A 21,797-nucleotide genomic window follows, 5' to 3' on the forward strand; every position below is an offset into this window, starting at 1 on the left:
TGAATAACTCATTACTTAATGAACAATGGGTCATTGATGAAATAAAAGAGGAGATTAAAAAGTTCTGGAAGTCAATGAAAAATGAAAACAGAACCTACTGGAACCTATGGGACACAGCTAAGGCAGTCCCAAGAGGAAAGTTTATAGCCATGAGTGCATATATTAAAAAGACTGAAAGATCCCAAACCAATGACCTAATGATATATCTCAAACTCCTGGAAAAACAAGAACAAGCAAATCCCAAAACAAATAGAAGGAGAGAAATAATAAAAATAAGAGCTGAAATCAATGAAACAGAAACCAAAAAAACCACACAAAGAATTAATGAAACAAAAAGTTGGTTCTTTGAAAAAATAAACAAGATCGATAGACCCCTGGCAAATTTGACTAAAATGAGGAGAGAAAAAACCCAAATTAGTAGAATCAGGAATGCAAAAGGGGAGATAACAACAAACACCATGGAAGTCCAGGAAATCATCAGAGACTACTTTGAGAACCTATATTCAAATAAATTTGAAAATCTTAAAGAAACGGACAGATTTCTAGATACATATGACCATCCAAAACTAAACCAAGAGGAATTTAATCACCTGAATAGATCTATAACACAAAATGAAATTGAAGCAGCAATCAAGAGTCTCCCCAAAAAGAAAAGTCCAGGACCTGATGGATTCTCTGCTGAATTCTATCAGACCTTTAAAGAAGAACTCATACCAACCCTCCTTGAACTGTTCCACGAAATAGAAAGGGAAGGAAAAGTGCCAAACACATTTTATGAAGCCAGTAATACACTTATCCCAAAACCAGGCAAAGACATGTCCAAAAAGGAGAACTATAGGCCAATCTCCTTAATGAACATTGATTCAAAAATCCTCAATAAAAAAATGGCAAAGCAAATTCAACAACACATCAAAAAGATCATTCACCACAACCAAGTAGGCTTCATCCCAGGGATGCAGGGGTGGTTCAACATATTAAAATCAATAAATGTAATAAACCACATTAACAGACACAAAGACAAAAACCACTTGATCATCTCAATATATGAAGAAAAAGCTTTTGATAAGATCCAACGCCATTTCATTATAAAAACTCTAAGAAAACTAGGAATAGAAGGAAAGTACCTCAACATTACAAAAGCTATATATGACAAACCTACAGCCAGCATTATACTTAACAGAGAAAAACTGAAACCATTCCCTCTAAAGTCAGGAACCAGACAAGGATGCCCACTATCTCCACTCCTATTCAACTAGTGCTGGAATTCCTAGCCAGAGCAATTAGGCAAGAAGAAGGAATAAAAGGAAAACAAATAGGTAAAGAAACTGTCAAAATATCCCTATTTGCAGACAACATGATCCTATACCTTAAAGACCCAAAAAACTCTACTCAGAAGCTCCTAGACACCATCAATAGCTATAGCAAGGTAGTAGGATATAAAATCAACATAGAAAAATCATTAGCATTTTGTACACTAATAATGAACAAATTGAGAAAGAATATATGAAAACAATCCCATTTACAATAGCCTCAAAAAAAAATCAAATATCTAGGTGTAAACCTAACAAAGGATGCAAACAACCTCTACAAGGAAAACTATAAACTTCTGAAGAAAGAGTTGAGGAAGACTACAGAAGGTGGAAAGATCTCCCAGGCTCATGGATTGGTAGAATCAACATAGTAAAAATGTCTATACTCCCAAAAGTAATCTACATGTTTAATGCAATGCCCATCAAAATCCCAATGACATTCATTAAAGAGATTGAAAAATCTATTGTTAAACTTATATGGAAACACAAGAGGCCACGAATAGCCAAGGCAATACTCAGTCAAAAGAACAATGCTGGAGGTATCACAATACCTGACTTCAAACTATATTACAAAGCAATAACAATAAAAACAGCATGGTACTGGCACAAAAACAGACATGAAGACCAGTGGAACAGAATAGAGGATCCAGATATGAAGCCACACAACTATAACCAACTTGTCTTTGACAAAGGAGCTAAAAATATACAATGGAGAAATAGCAGCCTCTTCAACAAAAACTGCTGGGAAAACTGGTTAGCAGTCTGCAAAAAACTGAAACTAGATCCATGTATATCACCCTATACCAATATTAACTCAAAATGGATCAAGGATCTTAATATCAGACCCCAAACTCTAAAGTTGATATAGGAAAGAGTAGGAATACTCTGGAGTTAGTAGGTATAGGCAAGAACTTTCTCAATGGAACCCCAACAGCACAGCAACTAAGAGATAGCATAGATAAATGGGACTTCATAAAACTAAAAAGCTTCTGCTCAACAAAAGAAATGGTCTCTAAACTGAAGAGTACACCCACAGAGTGGGAGAAAATATTTGCCAGCTACACATCAGACAAAGGTCTGATAACCAGAATATATAGGGAATTCAAAAAACTAAATTCTCCCAAAATTAATGAACCAATAAAGAAATGGGCATGTGAACTAAACAGAACTTTCTCAAAAGAAGAAATTCTAATGGCCAAAAAACAGATGAAAAAATGCTCACCATCCCTAGCAATAAAGGAATAGCAAATTAAAACCACACTAAGATTCTACCTCACCCCTGTTACAATAGCCATCATTAGCAATACCACCACCAACAGGTGTTGGCGAGGATGTGGGGGAAAAGGAACCCTGTTACACTGCTGGTGGGAATGTAAACTAGTACAACCACTCTGGAAAAAAATTTGGAGGCTACTTAAAAAGCTGGACATCGATCTACCATTTGATCCAGCAATACCACTCTTCGGGATATACCCAAAAGACTGTGACACATGTTACTCCAGAGGCACCTGCACACCCATGTTTATTGCAGCACTATTCACAATAGCCAAGTTAAGGAAACAGCCAAGATGCCTCACTACTGACGAATGGATCAAGAAAATGTGGTATCCATGCACAGTGGAATTTTATGCAGCCATGAAGAAGAATGAAATGTTATCATTCGCTGGTAAATGGATGGAATTGGAGAACATCATTCTGAGTGAGGTTAGTTTGGCCCAAAAGACTTTCCTATTATTGCTTATACTCTCTCTTCAACATAATTAGAGATTAGGGCTGAATATTTTCTGCCTGGTAGGGAGGGGTAAGGTGGGGTAAGGGAGGGGGCGGGAGGAAGTGGGGAGAAATTACCCAAACATTGTATGCACATATGAATAAAATAAAAATTTTTAAAAAGAGAAAGAGAATCATTTAAGGCTGGTGAAGTGGCTCTAGTAGCAAGTGTGAGGCCATGAGTTCAAACCCCAGCACCGCTAAAAAAAACAAAAAAAGAAAATAGTTATGGACTATTTCCAAATAGTTCTGCAACTGTGTAAAATACCTCCCCTTTAGGTTAATAAAAATTATATTTACATGTCTAAAGCAGTCAAATAAAGTATGACTATCAACTAAGAGATCTTTTTATTTAGTCATATTTTTTGCTGTTTGAATTAATCACAGTAAAAGCCTCCTTTTCACCCGACAGGTCTACAAGTTCTGACAGATGCCTGCAGTCATGTAACAAGGACCACAGCCCAGACAAGAGCTCCACAACACTCACATTTCCTCATGCTACTTAGTAGTCAATGACTCTCTCCAACCCAGGCCTTGGCAACCAATGATCTGTCTTTGCCCTGATAGTTTGCCTCTTCCAGAATGTCATACAAATGGAATTGATATAGTATATGGCTCTTGGCGCTGGCACCTTTTTAGCAGAAAGTAATGTGAATGGGCCTTCACTCTTCTTTGTAATCCTAGGTCATTCCTCTTCATTGCTGAGTAGTATTCCACTGTATGGATGTACCACAGTTTGTATATCCATTTCCCAATGAAAGGAAACATGGAAGTTTCCAGTTTTTATGATTACAAATAGAAGAACAGTAAGCATTCACATACAGTGTTTGTTTGTTTGAGACAGTCTCATTATATAGAGGCCTCAAACTCACAATTTCCTGTATCAGCCTCCAAAGTGCTGGGATTTGAACTCTGGCCTTGAACTCACAATCTTCCTGTGTCAGCCTCCAAAGTGCTGGGATTCGAACTCTGGCCTCGAACTTACAATCTTCCTGTATCAGCCTCCAAAGTGCTGGGATTCTGTCACTATGTCCTCAAGTAGATAGGGTTTTTTGTGCAAATAAAACTTTTCATTTCTCTTGGGTAATACACAGGAGTAGGATATATGGGTATGTTGGACTGTTTTACTTAGAACTACCAAACTGATTTCTATGTAGAATTCTTAACAACATACAGAAGTTTTAAAATAGGAACCTTTTGTTTCTGTTGCTCTGTATCCTGGCTAGCATTTGTTTTTGTCAATTTTTATTGTTTGCTTGTTGTTTATTTTACTGGTTCAATTAGATGTGTAGAAAAAGTTCATTCTGCTTTGTACCATTTTTTTTTCCAATGCTGGTCATCAAATCAAGGACCTTGTGCATGCTAGGCAAGGGGTACGACTGAGCTACAAACCATGCTGTGTCTTTTTTTAACAACACTTTTATTTTTTTCCTCAATAAAAAATTACATACAATTTACCCAATTAAAGTGCAAGATCCAGTAGTTTGTGGATATTTGTAGTTACACAACCATTACCCACCACATATTTTGAACATTTTATCATCTTCAGAAAAGCCTCATACCCATCAGCAATTACTCCCCATTTTGCCCCAACTCCCTGCCTTCCCTCTAGCACCCATAAATGACCACTAATCTACTTCCTTTCTCTCTTTTTTGACTATTCTTGTTATTTCATATTAATTAAGTACATGTGGTCTTTTGTGAGCAGCTTCTTTCATTACCATGATGTTTTAAGGTTCATCCCTGGTATAGCCTGGATCAGTACTATATTTTATTGCCAAATAGGATTCCGTGCATGGCTATAGGCTATACCATATACATTTTGTTTATCTGTTCATCACTATGGGACATTTGGACTATTTCTGTGTCTTGGATATTATGAATGATGGTAGGTATGTTTTTGTGTGGACATGTTTTATAGGCTCTTTAGGTGTGTCTCTAGGAGTGGAATTTCAGGGATGAATGGTAACTGTGGGGCTAACTTTTTAAAGAACTGCCCAAAATTTTTCAAAGTGGTTTCATTACCTTAGAATTGCACCAGCATTGTATGAGAGCTCTAACTTCTGCAAACCTTCATTCTCAATTTTATCTTTTTAAATTATAGCCATCCAGGCAGATGTGAAGCTGTATCTCACTGTGATTTTAATTACATTTCCCTTACAACTAGAGATCTTTGAGCATCTTTTTCATTCTCTTAATAGATGTTTATTTATCTTATTTAGAGAAAAGTCTGTTTGGATTTTTAAAGCGACTTGTTTTTTTATTGTTGAGCCGCTTAAGCTACACCCCCAGTCCTTTTTGATGTAGTTTTCATTTTTTTTTTTGGCATTACTAGGGTTTTGAACTCAGGACTTCATGCTTGCTAGGCAGCCACTCAACCCACCACTTGAGCCACTGTCAGCCCAAGCTTTAGTTATGTTTTGGATAGGGTCTTGAATTTTTTTGCCTAGCGTTGACCTTGGATTGCAATCCTTCTACCTATGCTTTTTTTCTTTTCCTTGAAATTTCTTTATCTACTGATGGTACTATGGTAATGGTAGTCTCAGAAATGGAAACTGATCTCTCTTCTTTTGTGTTTTAGAAGTTTTCATAATTTTGATATTATTTCATCTCCAAATACCTGATACAATTCACCAGTAAGCCACTTGGATCTGGAGTTCTTTTTGTGGGAAGATTTTTAACTATAGATCCAATATCTTTAATATATAATCTCAAGTTATTATGATTATAGCTATCCTCTTGAGTAAGCATTGGTAATTTGTGTCTCTCTCAAGGTATAGGTTCATTTAATTTGAATTGATGAGATTATGTGCAGAAAGTTGTTTATCAAATTCCCTTATTTTTCTTTGAGTATTTGTAGGATCAATAATGATGTCCTCTATTTCACTTTTGACATTGGTCATTTATATCTTCTTTCTTTTTAGTCCTTGTTAATCTGGCTAAAATTTACTAATTTTATTTATTTTTATTCAGAGGACCAGTCTTGTTTTTTTTCTCTCTTGACTCCATTTCCAATTTCATTGGTTGTATTCTTTTTTGTTTTCAGAACTGGCAAATAAATGCTCTACCACTTGAACCATGCTCCTACTCCTTTTCACTTTATTTTTCAGATAGGGTCTCATGTTTTTGCCTGGGCTGGCTTTGGACTACTGTCCTCCTTCCTTTGCCTCTCGCATAGCTGGGATTGCAGGCTTGTGCCACCATGGCTTATTTCTGAGATAGGATCTCACTAACATTTTTGCCCAGGCTGGCCTCAAACCATGATCTTGCTACCTCTGACTCCCAGGTAGCTGGGTTACAGGCATGAGTCACTGCGACTGGTGTCCTTTACTTCTTTACTTTGGATTTAATTTTATTTTATTTTTGTGTTTCCTATAGTGGAAGATAGATCATTGATTTAAGATATTTAGGATTTTCAATTATAAGTACTTGACCTATAAATTTAATTTCTTTCAAAGAACTAATTTAGCCCACAAATTGTGATTGATTGTGTTTAATTTTTATTCAATTCAACATAATTTTTCATGTTCCTTGAAAGCTACCCTCTGACTTATTGGGTATTTAGAAACATGTTGTTCAATTACTTAAATATCTGAATATTTTCCATATATTTTTCTGTGGTTGACTTACAGTTTAACTCTGGGGTGGTTAGCGCATACATTTTGCATGATTTCAAATCTTTTAAGTTTGTCAAAATTTGTTTTATAGCCCATAATATGGTACATTTTAGTAAATAATCCGAATGTACTTGAAAAAGAATATGCATTCTACTGTTGTGAGAGAACGTGTTCATAAATGCAAGTTAGAGTGGCCTCATCGCTAGTGCCATACAGAACTTGTCTCTTTACTGATCTTCTATCTATCTTTTCTATTGATTATTGAGAGAGGAGTGCTTTAATTTTCAACTATAACTTTGGATTTGTCTATTTCCTCTTTCAGTTCTACTAGTTTTGCATCGCATATTCTGAAGCTCTGTTGTTAGATGCATGCATATTATGAATTGTTACGCTTTCTTGGTGAATTGATCCCTTTATTATTATATATAATGTCCCTCTATCCTAACAAGATTCCTTGATCCTGCAGTCTACTTCATTTGATATTAATATAACTGCTTCAGCTTTCTTTTAATTATTAATTATACTGTATATCTTTTCTATCTTTTTTTTTTTGTGGTACTGGGGCTTGAACCCAGGGCCTTCACCTTGAGCCCACTCCACCAGTCCTATTTTTGTGATAGGGTCTAATGAACTATTTGCTCAGGCTGGCTTTGAACCGCAATCCTCTTGATCTCTGCCTCCTCAGCAGCTAGGATTACAGTCATGAGTCACCACCACCCTGTGAGGTTAGTTTCTTATAGATAGCAAATAGCTGAGTCTTTCTTTTTTTAATCCCATGTGACTCAGACTTTAATTGGGGTGATTAGACCCAGTTAAATTTAATGTAATTATACATATATATTATTAATGTGCTACTAATTATTGTTGCCAGTAAGCTTTATTGGCATATCTGATTTAAAATTTTATAAACTAATACTTTATATAATTCAGAATATATTTTCTTATTTTAGCTTCAAAATAGTGTTTTAATGTAGTCATTATTATTAGCATTTAATTTGACAGGAGTTAACAAGAAATACAGAAATATACTCGAATTCAGTAACAGAAGAGTTGAAGAATTTTCAGACTGGAGTAGAGCTATGTCTGAAATGTTAGACATATTTTAGCACAGTTGTAGCAGATGAGAATAGCATTGTTAAGTATTCATTATTATTGTCATTTGATGCACACAATAACCCTAAGTAGTAGATAGTAAAGGCATGACAGATGATGAAAATAAAATTTATCAAAGTGACTTGTTCAAAGGCCCAGAGCTAGTAAGTTGAACAGCCAATGTTAGAACACAGGTTTTTCTGACCACATGATAAGGAGACAAAATCTAGAGGCTGATAATAAAACTTGAGGCCAGGGAGGTCAGAGCCAAACAGTGTAACTTTAGACTCAAAAGTCTCAATTTCTAAATGCTTAATAGGATTGGTTTAAACGCAAATGAAATCAACTCTCCCTACATAGCCACATTTCCTAGAATGCAACTAAACTATAAAGGAGATATATATATATATGTGTATATATACATTTATATAAATATTTATGCTGCCCCAAAGTACAGATATTTTAATTATGTAAACCTTCTTATATTGATAAACATTAACAAAACTGCCTGACCAAAGCTGGCCATTATACATGAACTGATAATATTGTGTCTAACAAACACTATGTGTAAGTGTAACACAAGTTAATAAATACTTACATTTCGGCAACAGAAGCCCAAGGAGTTTCATGTTAATCTCACCAAACATTTTCTGTATCCTGCAAAAAATAAATTCAAATATACTTTCTTACCATAATATTGTAGTTGATATTAATGGTCTCATCTTCATAGGGGATACTCATTTGAACAGGTTTCACATCATTCTTTCCTTTCCTTACAACATCATAAATGGGATTCCGAGGTTGTTGATTTTGTAGAATTTTTTTCAGTTGCTTTTCCAGAAGTTGTGGTGCATCGTTAATTATTTCAAAAACTCCATAATCCATATTAAATCTAATTGCTTCTGAAAATGTCTGTAATATAATAAATAAATAAATAAATAAACATAGGGGTATTAAAAAAACTTAAAACTCAGAAACTCACTGTCTCTCTAAAGACTTGAGTTCTACATATATACATGTATTCTTTGTTTTGTGTTCTTAAATCATTTCCTCTTCCCTTTTAGGAACTTGGAAATCCCTTGGCTAGAAGTGAGGGGATCCAGTGAATTGTTCCTCACCAGTGTCAGCCTGTGCTCTGGCAGAAATTCCCTTTGTATAAACATCTTACCTCTGTGATCCTTTGAAACTAGAAAAAACTGGTCTCTATAAAGCAATTACACCCTCTTAGAAGGGGTGAATTATCAGGGAAGAATAAAGAAGAAATAATGCTCCTGTTACCTTTTTCATCCCCAGGAGCCATAAAAGCAAACAATCTCTTTCTCCCAAAAGGAGAAAATTAAGCACAACATGTTCTTCATTTAAGACTATTTCAACACCATTCCTCACACTGTGACAAAAAAAGTGAAAAAGAATAGCATGCCTGAGCTTTTCTCAGTAATTACTAAATGCTGCCAATTTTTATTTAAAGCTAAGTAGTTAATACATAATGTCAGGTGTCTTGAGTTTGAATGCCAGCTTGTCAATAAATAGCTCTGTAATTTGGGATAAGTATTTGAACACCTTTAGGTCTTTTATCTCCATAAGAAGTAAATGGTGGACTGGACTTGCCTTTTTTCATTTTGCCCTCCAAATTCAGAATCAGGTCCCCTTTTCAGAATATTCACTTAGTTTATGGCACCTTTGGTAAACTGATCATGCATTCATGTGATTTGTGTATGTTTGGCCAAGTGGTAAAAGACATTAGACCCTCGTGGGACAGTAAGTGTCCTACACAGAGCATTAATTCAAGTTTTCCTAAGGGGTGTTACATGCACTATAGTTACAATGTTAAATGCTAGGACATCATTGCAAATTTGAACTAGAAATACACACATTTGTGTATATTTATATTTATATGTAGATGTCAGATAATATCATATTTCTAAAATCTGACTACCTCCCCTTGTAAGGAATTTAAACTGAAAGGACAACAGAGTTCAAGATGAGTATTAATTCACAGTACGAAAGAGCCTCAGAGCTAAAGTTTTTTTCCCCAAATGACAAATACAGCTCAATGTTTAAATATGAATAATTATCAGTAAATTGTGTATAGGGTTTCTTCAATAAATGTATTTTTTGGTTGCCCACTGAATTTGTATTTCAAATATGGTATTCAAATAGGCACCTATTTGTCATAAATATTAGCCCAAACTATATACTATGACAGGGGCTGAAAAGAATCTGCTGCCATCAGAGACCAGATTTATGGGATTGAGGGAAAGAAGTGAATTAAACATTGTAAAGAATACATATCAAATATTAATGGAGTGGAGGAAAGGAAGCACTACAGTGTGAAAGACCATCTGGAAAAGATTCCTTTTAGTTCTCAATATCCATAGAACAAGAGAACCAGCCTGACCTTCAGTTGTTGCTTTCTTTTTTCTATCTGCTACCCCCAGACCTGCCAGCCAGAGGAACACAAAGCTGTGATAATCCAAAGCAAAGATGACCAATTGAGCCGGGCATCCGAGGCTCATGCCTGTAAATCCTAGCTACTCAGGAGGCAGACATCAGGAAGATTGTGGTTCGAAGCCAGCAGTTGCAAATAGTTCAAGAGACTCTGTCTTGAAAATACCCAACACAAAATTACAAGTGATAGAGTACCTTCCCATCAAGTGTGAGGCCCACAGTTCAAACCCTAGTACCACCCAAAAAAACCCAGACCAATTAGTTAGTTCAATGGACAAAGAAAAAATTCCCACTAATCAAGTAAAAAATGCTCAAGTAAAAAAAAAAAATAGAAAGACTGTGACATTCTGAAATGATACATACCAAATCTTACTTAGTAGTTCTATTTAGTTGAGGTTCAGTTGGCAGAAATAACAGGGGGGATGAAAACTACAGTTTATTGAACGTTTACCATGTACTGGGTATGTGATGGACACTTTAACGTACTGTCTTGTAACCTTCTAAATTCCTAAGCGAGCTCTTTACAGAAAACTAATGTGTGGGGTGGTTAAGTGACAACCCATAGATTCAGAGCTATGAAGTGGTAGATCAGGGCTCTAGAGACAGCACATTCCCCTTCTTTGCTGTATTGCACATGCGAGGAAACTCATGTCTAACCACTTTCTCTATGCCAGGCACTGTGCTAAGACATAACTCTCCCTATGAAGGTAATGGAGCTGAGATTTAAACCAGCACAGGTTTGTTCTCCTTAACTTGGTTTTAGTGGTAGAGGCACAGAAGCATGATATACATGAAATGCGGCTAGGCACACAGTGCAGTTGGAGCAGAACTAGGATAGCTAGAGGTAGAATAGTTCAAGGAACAGAGAACAGCTTGGGATAGACAAGGTAGACAAGACCAGCTCATGGAAGGCTTTAAGTGCCATTTTAAGAAGTAAGGACTTTATCTCAAGCCTCAAGGAAACAAGCGTATGCCAATATCCTAATAAAGGGGGGAGCATCTCTACTTCCCATTTGTCTTTCAGGAAGATTCTGAGGGGAGCAGTTTGCAGAATGTGCTGTCTCCTTGCCAGCTCATGAGCTGGGGAGGTAGGCTGCTCATAACAACAAGCAGAGCCATCATCATACAGTCACATCCAGTTTGGTGGGGGCAAGTATTAGCTTTCTGCTACCAGGGAAAAATGCAGCTGAGAAAGGTTAAATGATGTCATCATAGTGTAAAGCAAGTCCCTTAGTGAGCTTACTATAGAACTCTGGAATGATGACTGAAACAGCTTTAAATCCAGGGAATTTTAGTTAGAGCTGTAGTAGGTGGGTGCTGTGACCAGCTCACTCAGGATGCATTCCAACCTCCTGAAATGGAAAGCTTGGAAAACTAAACATTCCCAGCCCCCATGTAACCATGGCTTCATTTAGGTCCCTACTACTCACAGTCACTCAAAAGATAGTTGGATTCTGAACCGAGCAAAGTGGTAAAAGAGGCAGGTATATTATTCTGAGGAAGAAAAACTAAGGAATGTAAGCACATTAAAGTAAGAAGAACTAATCAAAAAGAAGTGTTTTACAAAAAAGGCACGAGGAAAAGCAACAAAAGGAGTATTAGAACTAAGTGTGTTTATGTAAAATGACATGAAATGTTCTTACTTTAAAAAGGAAATGTATCCTAGCACTCAGGAGGCCAAAGTAGAAGGATCTCAAGTTCAAAGCCAACCTGTTTCAATGACCCCCCAAAAATGTAAATATAGGATACGTCAAAATATTTATAAGCTGGGCATGATGGCATGTGCCTGTAGTCCCAGCTACCTGGGAGGCTTTAGGCAGGAGGACTGCTTGAACCAAGGAGTCAAAGCCAGCCTGGGCAACATAGACCTTGTCTTGAAAAATTTTTTTTGTAATTTTTAAACTTAAGAACATTTAAAGGGCTGGGCATAATGTCTCACACCTGTAATCCCAGCTACTCAGGAGGCAGACATCAGGAGAATTGTGGTTTGAGGCCAGCCTCAGCAAAAGAAGCTAGTAAGACCCCATCTTGGGAAATAAACTGGTGGTATGTAGATGTAATTCCAGCTATGTAGGAGGTGTAAATAGAAGGAATGCAGTCCAAGGCTGAACCCAGGTTAAAAGCATGAGACCCTATCTGAAAAAATAACTAATGCAAAAAAAGGGATGAGGGGAATGTTTCAAGTGGAAAAGCACTTGCCTTACAAGTACAAGGCCTTGTGTTCAAACTCCAGTACCACATACACACATAATCAATGAAATACTGAAATCAGTTAAAACACATGTAAATGTAAATACTGAAGGGGAAATATGTTCACAGAGATAAGGGGTATAATTCTAGGATATTATGTCTTGTTTAGTTATCATACTTGAAAAGAGATTTGGCTAAACTAGAAACTATCCAGAGGGTAAGCAGAATAATTAGAAATACTGGAAAAACTACTTTGCCTGAGTAAAAAGGGGCTTTAACTAGATAATCTGAAGGTGCCTTCCCTGTCTGATACTCCCTCAGTTCATGACTGCCTCTCCAGGGGGGAAAAGTCTAAATCTCTGTTCTCTAGTAAGATCACCCAACTCCACTGTCTCCTTGTTAGCTCACTCATTCATTCAATAAATATTTACTGATTCCTTATTAAATGAGATAATATGATGGAAGATATACTGCCATATCTAGGGAGCCAATGCAGAGCATCCATCACAGAGCCCTAACTGCAATGAATGAGACAGAGTTCAAGGCCAGTCCATGCAACATAGACAGACACCATCTTCAAAGAAAAAAACACTGTCATTTCTAAATTAAGAATGCTTAAGACTTAAGAGTCTTTCCCAAGGATAAATAAATGTTTTGCTATTTTCTTTTTTTTCTAACAAAAGAAGAAAGATAAACATTAGTCAAAATTATTCTTGAAACCCTTGAAAGCACTTGTAAAGGACAATGTTGTTGTTAACACTATTCTCAAGCTGACTTGTGTCTTTCAGCATGGAAATGGGTCACTGATTCATTTCAGTTAGGGACCAGATGAAGTGGTGGGTTTGTACTTTAAGGTCATGTCATACAAAAAACGTATATGTTTAACACGAAATTGCCCTTGGCATAATGAGACTATTACACTATTGAGAGGCAATAAGGATGAGACTCAAGAAGGAATGGCAGATTCTCATCTTCCATCTCATACCCTCTCCAGGACACACATTCATGGATTGGAACAGAAGAAATCATCCTTAATCTTTAATCCATTCTTACTCTCTCTGCACCACATGAAGAGATCAATTACATACAACATGTATATTGCAACATCACTTCAACACATAAAAAGCACACTAGACATACATACAAAATAGTGTGATGGCATGTAAGGATTCACTTAACTATCTTCAGGAAATTAAGGAAGAGATATAGAGTAAGTGGAATGCTAAAGTTGGGTCTTGAAAAATGAATGGGCATTTATTAGGTAGACAGGGAGGGAAGGAAATTCAGCAAAACAAAGAGCAAATGTACCAAGATACAGGAGCAGAAGATAGTACAAAAGAACAGGGCACTTTTGGTGAACTGCACACAGTGTAGCACTGCTGAAGTTCAGTGTGTGATGGGGACAATAGCAGACTGGAAGTCTGGAGAAAAGGGCGAGGACTGCTCCATCAGGACCTGCTGTTGCACACTGTAACCCTCAATGCATCCTCTTGAATCCTGTGGTTCTCAGAGTGTGCTCAGCATCACCTTGGAACTTGAAGCAAATGCCAATTCTCGTGCCCCCCCAATCAGAAGCAGCATGGGGGCCCCTGTGTTCTCAACTTTAACAAGCCCTTAAGTAATTCTAGTGCACGCTCAAGATTCATTCCTTCAAAATGATGGGGTGCTATTGAAGAATTATTATCTGAAGACAGATATACTCCAGGTTAAGAAAAATCCCAAGGCCTAAGCCCTGTCCATTCCCTCATGCTGACTCTCCTGTGTACTCATATACATGACGATGCTAGCCATTTATGTTCTGTACATGGGAGAAAACCCTGCCCTTTTGTAATGACCCAGATTTCTGTTGCTTGCTTAAAAATAATCTCCCTTACACATCAAGTCCTTTGTTTTTACCATCCATAAAACTCCTGAAGATAGCTTAATATGTTATAATAAAAGACCCAGGGTAGGGGAGATAGAAAGCAATGATATGGGAAATATTTCCCCACAAAAGCTGAGTAGGCTGATTTAGACAATGCTCAGCTTTTCATCATATGATGGGGGGAAAAAAATCTTCAGTTTGTGCCTTAAACCCAATCCTCCACAAGCTGTTGCAGACTGCCTTTTCCTTACTTAATTTCTTATTTCAAGGGTATCATCTTCCAAATGTTCTAAGATGAATTGACCTGAAGGTGGTGAAAGCTAACTTTGTAGTACTAGTCATCCATGTGCGAAAAATATTTTCACAGAAAAAGCAAGTGCATGAAAATATTTTTACCACAATAAATTGCTGGTTCCACATTTCTTTGAAAAGAAGAGGAAAAAAAAACCTGTGAATAATTAGTGATGTGCTTAAACTGCCAGCCCAGCACCACTGAAACTTATTGGGTGCCAAATTATTTAGCTGAACAGTATTTAAATTAAAAACTAATGACTAGGTTAATTTAATACATGTTCATCTCTGCTCCAACTCTGTCTCTACTAATTGAGCTCCAAAGCTGTATTTTAAACATGCATCCTAGTCAGTGAATAAAAAACATCTGAGTAGTTAAATATAACAAGTCAGTTACCAATAACAACTTCTTTTAATCTAAGCTTTATTGTCATTTTAGATGTTTAACTGTAAACTGTTTACTAGACATTCATGGAAGGAATGATGTGCCACATGAAATGTACAGAAAATATCCTTAGTTAAGAGAATGAGTTATACTAGGCAATTTATGTTGGTGCTACAAGGCTTATCAAAATATCCAAAGGTATAAATAACTGAACTAAGCAGTTACCTAGAGCCCCATCAACATCTTGAAAAAACAAATCTCTGAGTATTTGAATCTTTGCAATGGAAGGCCCAAGGCCTCCATCCCCGCCCCCTTCATCCCACTCCAAATCTATATTCTCTTCTCTCTCTCTCTGTCTCTTTCTCTCTATCTCTCTGTCTGTCTCTCTCTCTAGACATCCCCTCTCACTCAACAATTCATCTAGCATATAACTTTCAGAAAGCTGCAAGAAATTATAGTTTTCAGGTTAAAAAAAGTGTAGAGAATCAGTCCAAAAAAAGAAGTTATAGTAAAATTCCAAAAGCACATAGCTAAGCATGGTCTGGCAAACATATGACATACCTATCCTTGCAAGGAGGGTATAGAACAGGCCACCCCTTCAGCTTCTGCAAACCATAAATGTCACAAACATTTGAAACCACCCACAGAGGACCAACCTAAATCTATGTGGGCTCATCTACTCAATCCCACAACAGTCATGAGCATAAAACACACAAAACAAAACCAAAAGGAAAAAATGTTTTCACACTATATCACAGAGAAAGCTTAATAAGCAAACACTTGTCCAGAAAGAGTTGACAGAAAAAAAAACCCTCCCAGACACCAAATGAAAACAATATCTGAATGTGAACTTGGCACAAGAACAAACGGAATGAAGTTATGAAAGCTAGGATGTGGAAAGTGCCATAATCATTTATAATAGCGGCAACTGTCCTGGATTCCCCTCATCAAAAAATAACATGGAGGCAGGCTACCAGCCATCAATTTCTGAATCTTACAATCTGTCCCAAGGGTGTGATAGTGTAATGGAAAGAAATAGTGTAGGAGTCAGAAAGACTGATTCCTAGGCCCATTTTTGCCACAATCCAATTATAGGACCTTGGGCAGATGTAGGAACAGTCTCAGAAATGTAGATGCCCTGAGGACCCTATAATCTTTACCTACACTCTCAGGCTTACATTGTAGTTGGTTTGGGTGGGAGGTAGAGGTAGGAGAGGAGTGGAAGCAGGAGAAATTATTTGTTTATTTTAAGGGTCTTACATGGAAGATGTGAATATGTTTTGGGAGGTACAGAAGAGATACATCTTTGCTCTAGAAATGTACAATGCAACTCCTAAGATAAACAGAGAAGAAGGAATTAATCATAATTTATTTGTTAAGTCCAGTCTCTCACCACAGATGGATGGAGAGAGAAAGAGAGAGAGAGAGAGAGAGAGAGAGAGAGAGAGAGAGAAATAGGCAATCTCTCCTATACAGGATTCCTATAAGATGATTGCTCTCTCTCCCTCTCCCTTACCCCTAGCCTCCTATACAGCATTCTCATAAGATGATTTTCTAACTGCTACCTGAAACCTCCAATCACAAAGAGTTTAATACTTCATAAACCAGCCAATATTACTGTTTGAAAACAAACTTCAAAATCATATTCCATCCTAAATGTGGCCCTGGGTCTGCCCTCTAGTTTCACAGAATATATTAACCAATCTTTCTTAATCAAATCTTCAAATATTTGAAAAGGCTACTCCATTCCACTCCTATCACCCAGTCCCAAGCCAGGTTAAATACTCATACTTCTTTCAACCCTTCCTCATCTGACATGGTTTCCTGAGTGTTCACAAGCTGAGTCTCCCTGAGTCTGTTTTGGCAGAGCAACTCTTAACATATGGCACCAAGAATGGAACACAATATTCCAAATGTGGTCTGACAATTCAACCCTATTCAAAAAAACATTTACTGAGTGCTTTCTATGCTCCAGGCCAGTATTTTTCTTGATCTTGACTATACTTTTATTAATGTACCCTAAAAATACATTAGCTTTGTTTGTTTTTGTTCGTTTCATACTATGTATCAGGATTACAATGAGACCACAGTCTGTTATCCAAATGATCAGTTTATCCTTCCATTGCCAGTTCTGTGGACATCAATCGTGTGGGACAATCAAAAGTTTCTGAGCCATGTGGCCCTGGGTGGAACCTGTCATTTACTAGCTGAGTGACCTTAAACTGGAAAAATACTGGTTTCTCTTACAACTTTTCATACAAGCCTCTAATAAAAATAAATTTTAAAAGGCAAAGTCAATAACAGATTTGTGTGGCACAGATTATCCTCCAGATTGACAATGATCCACCAATCCAATTAAAGAGAGACTGATTGCCTATTGTGTTTCAGGAATGGAAGAAAAGATGGTCTAGTTAGTGAAGGGAAAGGAAAAAGAAGCACTAACTCATATTATACATTACCTCATTCCATAATAATTCTACAAGATACATTGTTTTTAGAGAGAAAGAAACCTAAAGTTTCTTTAAGTAAGTGATGCCTCTAAAATTGCATAGGTTATGAATGGGAGGGCCAAAATCAAACAGAGTTCTGTCTCTTGTTACTAACCATTACACAGTGAGAGTTGAACACAAGAAGATTATGTGTGATCAAGGTGGGTTGGTGGGTTAGAGGAGATAGAAAAGAGTGTGCAGAGTGACACAAGTAGTATGGAGCTAGAGATAAAACTAGAAAGGTTAAGTTGAGGCCAAATTGCAAAGGGTCTTGAATTCCATACGAAGGAACGGGGAGTTCAATCTGTAGGCTATTAAGAATCAACCCCTACTGGTTATAGTTAGTGAACCAGTTCAAATATTTGGAAACTAATTTCACATATAATGATAAGGGCTTTGGGGACAAATAAAGCAATATAGGCAGAGCATGAGTTGGGGATATTATTTTAGATAGGGTTGGTGGGAAGGCTTTCTAGACAGAAGTGATTTAAGTCAAGGAGAGTGATACAAATACCTCAGGGAAGAGCATTCCAGGCTGAAAGACCCTGGATATGCTTGGCATACTCATTTTTGTGAAATATGGAGAATGTTTGTTAAGCAGGAAAAGAACTGACAAGGAAAAAGGGATAGGAAATAAAGACCAAGAGATGACAAGAGCCAGATCCTACTGGATTCTGGATTTTCTTCTTAGTGTAATAAAAGAAGCCACTAAACAGGGTTTTGAGCAGAGCAGGAAGTAACATGATTCATTTTATTATTTTTATAATACTTTACTGAAATCATAATACACTAAATTTACGGTTCCCTAAAATGCCAGCCCATAGCTATCCAAAAAAGAGAGAGATTAGTTTGCACACTTATTCTCAGTAAACCCATGCTGGCTTCTAATTCTTAGCTAAGTGCTCATAAACCAAACATTAGTAATCTGTTAGAGAGTTGTGCCAGAAACTTGGTTTGAGAATCCATCATTCCTTCCCCTCCTTGTCCCCTCTGAAAACCTGTGGCAACATTCTCCTTTCTCTTGTCACATGATATGAAGAGTGAATACTCCATAGGTCGGCTAAGTGGTACTAAATGTAGATGTGAAGCGAGCTAAAAAGAGAGAGAGAGAAAGGAAAGAATTTAAAAAGGGAGAAAAATTAAAAGGATTTGGAGAGATGGAAGAGAGCCCGCCAGGTGGGTTGAACGAGACCTGTCAGACTGTAAGTGTCTGCTGGAAAGGGGTGAAAATCGTGAATGAAGACAGAGTTTAACAGAGGTCACACTCGTTTGACCCACAAGCCTGACAGAAAACAAACAAAAATGGCAGTGTCTACTTTGAACAGATGGCAGGAATATAACTAAATTTTTCTTATAATTTTTATAAATTTTCTGTTAGCACTATATTATTTCTATAATTAAAAAAAATTTTAAAGAAAGGCAAGAGAGTTTATTATTGTCTGAATCAAGTAAAATTCACAATAATCTCAAATCTTGAGGCACTGAAATTTAAATATTGAGATACTGAAATTTTAGACTTACATAAAGATTTTTCTTTTTACTTTTTTTTTAACCAAATGTATTTCTTTGAGAGGAAGAATAGAGTGCAGAACCCAGAAGAAAATTATATAATCTGAAAAGCAACGTTCTGACAATTTAGTGATGCTACTGAGTGTTTTTATAATGTACAGCTGGGTGATGAAAGTTAGAGTCAGACCCAACAAGAACCTCAAGTATCCCGTAGTGTCGTTCAGGTCCATTCCTTGAAAGGGAGAAGGTGATTTGGTGTTTATCTAATTCTTATAATAGTTCCAGAGACCTCACTGTGCCAAATGGAGGAGAGAGCACAAAATTCCTTTAGTGAGAAAAAAAAATCTCAAAACAATCATGCATACATACATAGACATATATGTATATACAGAAACTAATCTATGTAAGAAAGTAATAGATAGTATCTTCCCTTCAAAGACACAGTCAGCCAGTTAGGCTTTAAAAGATTTAACATTTTATTGTCTGCCCCTTGAAATTAATTTTTGTGACTTCTTTATAGTCCAAATTTTTCCTGGTAAAACTTTTAATGAGAAAGGTTTTCAGAACACGTGATGAAAACCTTATCTTATGTTTCTTATAACTGCCATTCCTGATTAACTTAGTTTCCACCCAACAATATAAGGCTTTTTTATGAGCTCTTATTTTATGTTTCCCAAATGCATTAATACTGACTCTATCAATCGATGTTATCTAAGACTGAAACTATTAAATGGCATCCATCTACATTACATCAACAGCAGTGTCTTAAGTCTATTTATTATTATTTATACTCTAGTTGCCTTAAATGAAAGTTCCATTTTAATGTCTGCCCATCCAAGAAGATGACAATAATTGCCTAAGTCAAAGAAATTTAATTTCTTGAGTTTCTAATATTTTGTCTTTATAACCTCTATTCAAAGTCAAACAAATAAAACTGTGTCAGATTTTGTATAGAATGCTTCTTAATGCTTAGGAAACTCTTCAATAAGAATAATTTCTAAATATGATTCAAACCCAAATGATTAACTCTATAAAAGATACAAATTTACAAAATTCCTTAAGTGATCTTTAAAGAAAATAATATCTCTGATAAATTTGCCTCACAAGATAATCCAGCGATTAAAATATTTTTCCTTGACAATGATTCAATAGGAAATAATAGCACACTCACTGGAAGGCTTAGGAATTCATTAAAGTAGTCCACTAGGAAGTCATCTGTTGCCAAACAATCTTCCTGCATAAAACATAAAAACACAATTTTATGATTATGCTAACATTATTCCCTAATTCTGCTATCAACTTATTATTTTCAAAGATTTTTTTAGCAACACTGCATCCTAACTATAAACCTAACACAGTGCTATAGCCTCAGGAAAAGAAGAAAGAAAATAGAATGGAACATACTCTTTAAAAACCTTGTATTGTAGCTAACTAGAAAACAGAACATGAAAAAAAATATAGCACGACACTTCAATGAAGCACCAACAAATACAAAATGCCACTGTGACATGGTAAATTTGCACAGATGTATTAAATAAATGTATTTCATAAAAATAAAGGTAGTCAATAAAGACAGAAGCATTGTCTGGAGTTAAAAGGAAAGTGAGAGTGTAAATTTCTTAATTGCTCAATGGAAGTGATAAGCTAAGTGAAGAAAAAGTTCCACTTCCTCTCCCTCAGAATGAGATCACAATCTGAGTCCTGCTTTATTTTTACACAAGGAAACTTTGCCAATGCATGTGTTCTGAGCATAGATTGTATACACTTTTTCCATAACAATCTCATATACCAACATAGTCACTTTCGAAATTGGCAAAATTGAAAAGCCACGGCCAAGAGGAAATCTCTCTTTTAAATCATAAAACACCTTATTTTATTAGTCATTGTTTCCATTTTGTCAAAAGCACATCATAACACACTCTGTTATATAGTACATGTGATTATTTTCTTATTCATAATTATACTTCAATTTTGCAAATCTAACACAAAAGTTGACAACATGACACAATGCTATTATTTCCATATGGCTGATAACTTTCTTTTTATAGAGTATTGGACATTTTAAAAAAAAAATTACTGAGGGTGAGAGTGTAGTTCAAGTGGTAGAGTACCCACCTAGCAAGCATAAGGCTCTGAGTTCAAACCCCAACACTGCCAAAAAAACAAAACAAAACTGTAGTGCTATACAGAAGATATTCTAGTAAATTTATACTTACTTTGGAAAATAGATTTTTATGGTAATTTTAAGTTACTTCAGTGTCAGAGAGAATTATAAAGTCCTTAATATATATTTATATTAAGGAACTTACCAGACCTCTCAACTGACTAAGGTAACACGGGATTTACTTTGCTAAAAACCTCAAATGATTAAAACAACACAAACTGAGGATTTAATAAATCTACCTTTGTAGTGGTGGTACCTTAGGAGTATGCTCAAATAAGGTTCTGATTGGCAAAGTTCTAATAAAGTAGAAGAAGGTAGATATTTTGGGAGAAGCCCTAAAGCCAGTAACCTTTCAAAGTTACTTAAGTTTCTATATTTAGTGAAATGCCTAGTTTCTGCTCTTATGAGAAAACATTTGAACTCAATAAATATTTTTATTATCTCCAAGGTAGAAACCATTGTATTACAATAAGTATAGACAAATTTTGCAATAATAGGCCACATGATCAAAAATCCATAGATGGGAAGGGTGTGTATTTTAAATTAATAACAGTAATGGAGTATAAAATCCCTTGTTAATTTTTCTAAAATATGCATTTTATTTTTAATTTTTAGCCATAATATAAAATGTGTATTTCATAGAGTCTGGTGGACTTAAATATTGCCTG

The 21,797-nt window shown here is 36.1% G+C and overlaps 1 protein-coding gene across 8 annotated transcripts in view; it reads right to left on the minus strand.

Annotated features, from left to right (window-relative positions):
- The window catches only part of Rgs22 (regulator of G protein signaling 22), a 118,657-nt gene that overhangs the window by 86,956 nt on the left and 9,904 nt on the right, over positions 1-21,797 (minus strand). For 7 of the 8 annotated variants that reach the window (XM_074068926.1, XM_074068923.1, XM_074068925.1 and 4 more), the window contains exons 3-4: positions 20,137-20,199; positions 8,480-8,701 (exon numbers count right to left, since the gene is read on the minus strand). In XM_074068926.1, the coding sequence (XP_073925027.1) occupies positions 8,480-8,701; positions 20,137-20,199 (285 nt within the window). Of the gene's footprint in view, positions 1-8,387; positions 8,447-8,479; positions 8,702-20,136; positions 20,201-21,797 lie in introns of those variants that run through there. The other variant, XM_074068928.1, reaches the window with a different exon arrangement.

This window comes from Castor canadensis, chromosome 3 (assembly GCF_047511655.1).
Source record: "Castor canadensis chromosome 3, mCasCan1.hap1v2, whole genome shotgun sequence".
Taxonomy (NCBI): Eukaryota; Metazoa; Chordata; class Mammalia; order Rodentia; family Castoridae; genus Castor; species Castor canadensis.